General features: G+C 43.4%; 1 protein-coding gene across 1 annotated transcript; it reads left to right on the top strand.

The window, feature by feature from the left end:
• Positions 1–456: 456 nt before the first annotated feature.
• On the top strand, positions 457–3,134 carry LOC116543034. Its single transcript, XM_032268324.1, has 2 exons — positions 457–1,805; positions 3,040–3,134. The coding sequence occupies exons 1-2, from the start codon at positions 1,268–1,270 to the stop codon at positions 3,132–3,134; spliced, it is 633 nt and encodes a 210-aa protein (XP_032124215.1). The 5' UTR covers positions 457–1,267.
• Positions 3,135–8,292: the final 5,158 nt, after the last annotated feature.

The raw sequence follows: 8,292 nt of genomic DNA, 5'->3' as shown, positions 1-8,292 counted from the left end.
GCATTTTTTCATATGTTTGTTGGCCTCACGTATGTCTTCTTTTGTAAAGTGTCTGTTCATATCCTTTGCCCACTTTTGAATAGGTTGTTTTTTTTTTTTTCTTGTAAATCTGCTTTAGTTCTTTGTAGATTCTGGATAATAGCCCTTTGTCTAATGGGTAGATTGCAAAAATTTTTTCGCATTCTGTTGGTTGCCGGTTCACTCTAATGATTGTTTCTTTTGCTGTCCAGAAGCTCTTAAGTTTAATTAGATCTCATTTGTCTATTTTGGCTTTTGTTGCCATTGCTTTTGGTGTTTTAGTCATGAAGTCCTTGTGGAGGGATAACACTGGGAAAAATGGCTGATGTAGGTGACGGAGGGATGGAGACAGCAAACCACCATGGCATATGTGTACCTATGCAACAATCCTACAAGATCTGCACATGTACCCCAGGACTTAAAGTACAATTTAAAAAAAAAAAAAGCATTGCCTCCTCTTGCCTTTCCTTTTTCTCGTGTCCTCTCTAAAGCGTGTCAAGTCTCTCATACCTATGGCAGATGGCAGCTCAGGTGTCTATACGGGGGGTTGGCATTTGAAAATTTGGGACCTGGAGGGCGTGAGATTTGGCATATCCAAGGACTGAGATCAGAATATGTCTCTGTGTTCGTTTGCATCGTTGGAGGACATATTTCGGCTTCAGCACAGGGCCTTTCAGACTATTCAGGGCTTGTACTCTCTTGGGGTAAAGACAGCAGCTTTGACAGGGCCACCTTCATGTGCTTGCACCGAGCAACTCCCTTGTGCCACCAAGTCTTGCGTGAGTTGCCATGGGAGTACGAGGCTGTGCCATCTCCTTCCACCGCGTGCTAGCCTAGGCTGGCCTTTCATCCCTTGAAGATAGGCATCTCTGCAGAAATTCTTCCTTTTGGATTTTTGCGTCCCTCCTTGGAGTCCCCTCGCTTCCTTTTATCCTCTGGTGGCTAGGCGGGGGCGTGGGTGCGCGCACCCAGGAAGAGTTGCCCTCGCAGCGGTGGTGGCCAGAGCGCTCCGCCGGAGCCCCAAACTCATAACAAGTTCTTGGACTGGTAGCGCGGAGCTCTCAGGCCTCTACGCCTCTATCCCTATTTGGAGGGGTCCGGAGGGCTGGCGGCCGTAACGCGGCTGGGTTGAGCGGGGCCACGGGCTGCACCCCTCCGGCAGTGCCTGAGCGCGCAGCGGCGGCGCGCGGATCGGAGCTGGGCAGCTACTGGCTGGGGTAGCGGCCCTTCCCGGGACTCCAGCGTGAAGATGGCAGCAGCAGAGCCCCGGCCCCACCTGTGTTCGCCACGGCGGGCGGCCAGGCACATGCCCCAAGCTGCCGCTTCGGCGCCTTGGACCCCCTCGTCCCGGATCCCGGGCCTGCCCCAGAACCCAGGTGGCTGCACTTTCATGCCGATAGCTCAGGCGATCCCTCTGCAGGTGGACATGGCCATGGCCCTGCAGCGCGTGAGGATTGCTGAGGAGTACGGGAAGAACTACCTCTGCCTCCTGCAAGCAGTCTTCGTGGCAGGTAAGTCCCTTTCTCGCATCTCCTCCCCAGCGGCCTCGGGTTCCAACCTAGCTCGCTTGCCCTTCTCCTCACCCACTGCCTCCCCCGGCGAGCACACTAGTTTCCAGTCCACACTCCCCACGCGCGCACACACACTTTCCTACTGCAGTGGCGCTCCCAACTGCGAACTTGCTGGGTCATCCGTTCCCTTTTCCTCTGGCCAGCTGCCGCTCTGCAGGCGTGCAGCTCTGGTCCGCTTGGGCACCCCAGGAGGACCGTGGGAAACTGCAGGAAGCGGTATGAGAATGTCTCTGCCATTGCTGGTTCAGAGGATAACTCTTCTCATCCACTTCAGTGAGAACCCAACCTCACTAAGGAGTACACTTCCCTTGTAATATTCCCTGAAGTTGAAAAAGCAATTTTTGTTTGTTTTTGTTTTTCCCACAACGAAATCAAGTCAAAAAGGCACTCGGGTTCTGGAACCAGCAGCAGGGCCGCAGCAGGGCAGGTGGAGGAGGAGTTGTAGGGAAACAACTGCTGCCACTGACTTGAGCTTTTCACCTAGACAAGCGCATCTTTCTTTTCATCTTGGTCCACGAGCTTCTTGCTTCCCTATAAAGGCAGGAGCTCTTGGACAAACGAAAACAAAGTCAAGTAACTCACAAAGCCTTTACTGCCACTGCCAGGTTCGATTAAGGGGAGCAAATGGTGTAACATGGACTTGATCACTTGCCAGTCATGCTACACTCACATTTAGCAAGCTGAAGTTGCCCAGCCTTGGGGTTGATATAACAGGGTGGGTGCTGCAGGCTGTGGGGCTGCGTTCCTATGAGGCCATTCTGACTGGGGCACGGGGGCAGCCTCAGAACAGGGTGCAACTCTGGGACCTGAAGTCCAGCCAGCGCTTTTCAGACAAGTCTACAAGGTGCTGCAATTGATGTGCGTGCCTTCCTTTGCTCCCAAGATAGTTTTGACTTACTAGGTTCTAAGCCTTGCAGTGGAAGTTTTGGTATTCAAAAAATAGACTTGGTGGCAATTTCCCGCAAATCAGATAGCCACAACACATGTTCCAAATATACCTCCCTATTTAGTGCTATCCACAAATCTAAAGGAGGCCATGCAAACATCTTCAGTTAGGCCAATGGAATTAATTCAAGGCTGTGGTCTATGCATCTTCATAACACAGAACTCTTTGGTCTTGCTTGTTTTGTTTTGAGCTGGTCAGTATTATTTTCTATATGTTATAAATCATTAAGGGGAATGTGGTGATGAGGCACAGACTCCTTCAGGTCTTAAGAGCAATTTAAATAGTTTTTGGAGACTACAAAAAAAAATCTGGTTGAAACATTCCATGGAGTACAGTGGAAAGTACTTTGTGTCTTGTTCTCATTTACCTTCTGCATCGTCCTGGGAGCTAAAAAAAAAAAAAATCTTCTTTGGAGGAATGCATGCTTAATCACAAGGGATAAATTAGTTATGCTGTGAAATGTAAGTTGACATTTCTACTGCTAGTGATTGCTCTTCTTTCTAGAGTTGTGTGATGTTTCATCTGTTTATACTGTTGAAGGCTCCTGCATGTTGACAGGCCCCCATTCCTATGGCATCACAATGCATCATAACACCTAAATGACACCAGTTGCTGTGCTGTGTTTCTTACCTGGGCTTGCAGTACTTTTGTACCTGTTAAGCATTTGTCCTGGAAGGAATTTGTAGCCATGTGATTAGAGTACACACTACAGTACAAAAATTTTAAATGTAAAATGGATTTCATATACTTGGAAGCTATTTATATAATAAAATACATTTACAAAGCTTTTCACTGTGGTTAATAACTTCCTGAACAATCATGTCAACAATGACCATTTATGGATTGCTCAGGCCCAGAAATTATGCTGCAGTGTAATAAACTAATTACATGTGTGTGTGTAGAATCTGCCCTGGGGCAGCCCGAAGAGGAAATGATTGGCTTCACTTAGGGAGTTAGGGGAAGACTTGGAGAGAGTGATGCATGAGCTGAATTTTGAGAGATGCATACAAGTGTCCGGGTAGACAGCGGATGGGGATTGAATGTGGTAGGGATAGGTGGGGTGAATGGTATTCCAGGCAAGGAAATAAGATGTGCAAAGACAAGCAGAAAGAGGAGAGCAGAGTAAGTTTGGGAAATTGTGAATACCTTTTAAATGATTGGAGTGTAAATATGGGGGGTAAAGGACAGAGAGAAATTCGGAGAGGTAGGCAGGGGCTTCATCAGGCAGTGCCTTATAAAGCATGTTGAATGGTTTTACTTTATTTCCAGAGCAATTGGGAGCCATTGGAGTGTTGTAAGCAGCGCAATAGAGAAGGCTGCTGCATATGGTTGTACGGGTCGTGTACCGCAAAACCGCTAGGGTCTCCACTGACACAGACCACATCAGGAATGACGCCCTCACTAGGGCTGTAGAGTGCACAGTATGCACAGTGATCAACAGCAGCTATGAATGGTGGAATTTTTGCTTTCACTAAGATCATTCAAGCTGTTGTGTGGAGGATTCAGTGTGTGGTTTATGCAGTGGAGAGGAAGAAGATTGGAGATAAAGTGACTAGTTAGAACACAGCTGAAGTAAGCTGGGTATGAGTAGTTAGAGGCATGCACTTTCACATCTGGGGATGGGGAGAAGGGGAGAAGCCTGAGAGGAATTGAGAAGGTAGAATTCATTTGATTTGGTGACTAGTCGTGGTGTTTGAAGGACAGGAAGGAGACTAGGTTAATTTCAGGTTTCTAGTTAGGGTGACTGAATAGAAAGAAACACCATGAACACAGGGAATGGAAGAGGAAGAGGTAGTTTGATTGTCAATTTTGGGTATGCGGTTTCTGTGAAACATTCAGGTAGAGCTGACAAACAGGTCTGGAGCTGGGAAGAAGTAAATGTTATTTATTACTCTCATCTATAGGGTTCCTTAAACATCTCATGGCACTGAAGTTCCTTCCTTAAATCTACTTCTCTATGGGCTATATTGATAACTCAGCAAGTCTAGTGCAGAAGCAGGCACATATTTATTATAAAATTACCTTTCAGACTTGTTCTTTATATTTTCCCTCACACATTTCTTTACCTGATGATGAAAAAAGTGAAAAATAGAAATGTTTTATATTCATCGCAGGAGGAAAGAATGTAAGCCATACTGATAATATAATCTCAGGTAACTTACATAAGCAGTTGTGAAAACCTGTTCACTGCAAATTTTACTCATCAGAGTATAGCTCAGGGAGATGTGTAAATCACAACAAAATTTATTCAATGTGCATTCCAGTATGGTATGAAGATGTATTTCAATGATGATGGGTCATCTATTAGGCCACACTATACTGTGAGTGTTCCACGTAACTGATTTTTCCGGGTAACTGAGGTTCGGCACTTTTAGTGCCTGATTATTTTCCCCCCTTGAAATCTTTATCCATTTTGGATGAAAAGCTTTGCAAAAATACTATTTATTTTTGACTTCCTGACTCCTGAACTTGGAAACAATTGCATCCTTTCTTGATGAGTTAAGATTGTCCTTATAATAGCATTAGTTATTTCAATGTGCCTATTCAGTGCTGCCTCGGGGCTTCTAAACTGTGGAGAGCTGTTTGTTCCCATACTACTAAATGGGCTCAGATTGTTCTACTTTTTAATTTTCAATGTCTGACTTTTTTTGCTTTAACATTTCTATAGATTCCCTCTCTATTAGCTGTTATTTTTTGCTGCTGTTAATTTAACTGTTTCTACCAGCCAGTTTTTATTGCCTAATTCTCCATGCCCCCTCCTCCATTCCCCTTTTGAATGTTATGAACTAGGAAACAAGATAAACAAGCTTGTTCAAACTGTGTGAAAAGTATAATAGACCATAAGTAGGCCTGTGGGGAGTCTACTTCAACTAACGTATGTGAGCTTTAGTACATGGACTCTATGATATCTATTCCAATTGCAAAAAACCTTTTCTTTCTTTCTAGTTCTGTTTGTGTTTGGAGGGTCGATGCAGTGAAATAAATTATCAGTAAAATCTATGTTCTCCTGCTAATTGAGGTATTATAACATGTGAAATTGTAATATTTTACTTCCTTGTAAAACAATTTGTTCAGAATCTATCAGCAAATCCACATGCATTTTATCTGCTGCATTTCTGACATGCCTGTGCTTGGCACCAGAAGGCACTTTATTCTTAAAATTTGCCCCCAGGTTTGAAAGCAAATGCCTCTGTCTCTGCTCAGCATCTTCTTAAGCAAGCACCCTCTGAAGGCACAATAAACAACTTGCACCTTTCCTGCTCTAGGGCAGAAGCAGAGGCGAATCCCATGAGGAGAGATACCTTCTATCTGATGGCTGACAAGGCCAGTGCCTCTTTCTATAACTGCAAGGTCTTGTTCTAGAGACAGTTAGCTCCGGGCCGAGACAAGTGTCACAGAAGTTCCATTTATTTTTTCACCCAAACCTTCCTCTGATTGTATGTTTATGGCAGATGTAAGAATCTGAGTGAACTCTTGTTACTTCCAGCTCTGGGAAGATGCCATTGAGCAAAATCCTGAAGGAGGTAGGAAGTGAGCCCTCAGAGGTAACTGGGGGAGAGTGTTTCAGGAAGAGGGGGCAGTCAGTGGAAAGGCCTTGAGACATGAGCATACTGACAAGTTCAAGGAACAAGAAAAGGACCAGTATGGCTGAAGCAGAGTGAGTGTTTGGGTGTGTGTGTGTGTGTATGTGTGCGCGTTTATGTGTGTATGTGTGCGCATATGTGCACGCATGAGATGAAACCATAGATATAACAAGGTCTGGATCACATAGGTCTTGGTAAGAATTTAGGCTTTTACCCTGAGTCAGATGATGAGCCTTTGGAAGATTTTAAGCAAAGGAGTCACTTCTGTGTTAACAGGATCCCCCTGGATGCTGTGTAGATAATAGGATTAAGGTCGGACAAAGATGGAAGCAGTGAAACGAATTAAGAGGCTGTTAGGGTTAATGATGGCAACTTGAACCAGAGAGGTAATTGTGGAGGTGGTATGCAGTGATCAAATAGATTCTGGATATATATTGAAGACAGAGTCAGAAGGATTTGCTAATGGTTTGGATACAGAGTATGAGAGAAAGAGGAGTTAAGAATAATGCTAAGATTTTTGGCCTTAGCAAGTGGATGGCAGAAATTTTCATCAGTGGAGATGGAGATGCCTGCAGGAGGAGTAGGTTTGGTTGTTTGAGGCTTGTCAACCTTCCTTTCTTTTTTTTTTTTTTGGAGGCGAAGTCTCATTCTATCACCCAAGCTGGAGTGCAGTGGCTCGATCTCAGCTTCCTGCAAGCTCCGCCTCCCAGGCTCAGATGATTCTCTCACTTTAGCCTCCCAAGTAGCTGGGATTACAGGTGTGTGCCACCACACCCAGCTAATTTTTGTATTTTTAATATAGAATCATGTCATCTACAAACAGGGATAATTTGACCTCCTCTCTTCCTATTTGGATGTCCTTTATTTTTTTCTCTTGCCTGATTGCTCTGGCCAGGACTTCTAATACTATGTTGAATAAGAGTGGTGAAGGGGCATCTTTGTTTTGTGCCAGTTTTCAAGAGGAATGCTTCCAGCTTTTGCCCATTCAGTATGATGTTGGCTGTGGGTTTGTCAGATGGCTCTTATTATTTTGAGGTATGTTCCTTCAATACCTAGCTTATTGAGAGTTTTTTTTTTTTTTTAACATGAAGGGGTGTTGAATTTTATCAAAAGCTTTCTCTACATCTATTGAGATAATCAAGTAATTTTTGTTTTTAGTTCCATTTAGGTGATGAATCACATTTATGATTTGCATGTCTTGAACAAACCTTGCATCCCAGAGTTAAAGCCTACTTCATCGTGGTGGATTAGCTTTGTTGGGTATTTTTGCATTTTTGTTTATCAAGAATATTGACCTAAAGTTTTAAAATTGTGTCTCTGTCAGGTTATGTTGTAAGGACGATGCTTGCCTCATAAAATGAGTTAGGGAGGAGTCCATTTTGGAGGAGTCTTTAGGGTTTTCTAGGTATATGATCATGTCATCAGCAAACAAGATAATGTGACTTCCTCTTTTCCAATTTGGATGCCTTCTATTTCTTTGTCTTGTTTTATTGCTTTGGGTAGGGTTTCTAGTACTATGTTGAATAGGAGTGGTAAGAGTGAACATCCTTGTTTTGTTCTAGTTCTTAGGGGCAATGTTGTCAACTTTTCCTCATTCAGTATCATCTTGGCTGTGTGTTTGTCATATATGAGAGACTATTTTTAAAAATAGCTTTTGTAGATCTATAATTCACGTACAATTAACCCACTTAAAGTATGCAATTCAGTGCTTTTTAGTATAATCACAGAGTTGTGCAACCATTACCACAATCTAGGTTTAAAATATTCCCATCACCCCAAAAAGAAACCCCATACTTGTTAGCAGTCACTCTCCATTTTCTCCCAACCACCTTTCTTCTCAGGCCCTGGAAGCCACTAATCTACTTTCTATTTCTATAGCTGTGCCTATTCTGGATATTTCATATAAATAGAATCATACAATATGTGATCTCTTGTGACTGGCTTCTTTCACTGAACATAATGTTTTCAATGTCCATTCACATTGTTGCATGTGTTGTTACATCATTCTTGAAATGGCTGAATCTTATTGCAGTGCATAGATATGCCATATTCTAATTATCAAATTAAAATGATGGACATTTGTGTGATTTCCACCTTTTGGCTATTATTAATAATGTTGTTATGGACACTTTTATACAAGTTTTTGTGTGGACACATGTTTTCATTTTCCTGT

This window comes from Sapajus apella, unplaced genomic scaffold, assembly GCF_009761245.1.
Source record: "Sapajus apella isolate SASKATOON/1434 unplaced genomic scaffold, GSC_monkey_1.0 scaffold179, whole genome shotgun sequence".
NCBI classification, from domain to species: Eukaryota; Metazoa; Chordata; class Mammalia; order Primates; family Cebidae; genus Sapajus; species Sapajus apella.
Note: the sequence above shows the minus strand (reverse complement) of the source record. Positions and strands in the feature narration are given on the sequence as shown.

Excerpts from the sequence above, each read along its gene's own strand:
- LOC116543034 (XM_032268324.1), top strand. The coding sequence starts at position 1,268 with ATGGCAGCAGCAGAGCCCCGGCCCCACCTGTGTTCGCCACGGCGGGCG. Across the intron at positions 1,806-3,039 it reads GTGGGAAACTGCAGGAAGCG|AGTTGTGTGATGTTTCATCT; the intron begins GTATGAGAATGT and ends TCTTCTTTCTAG.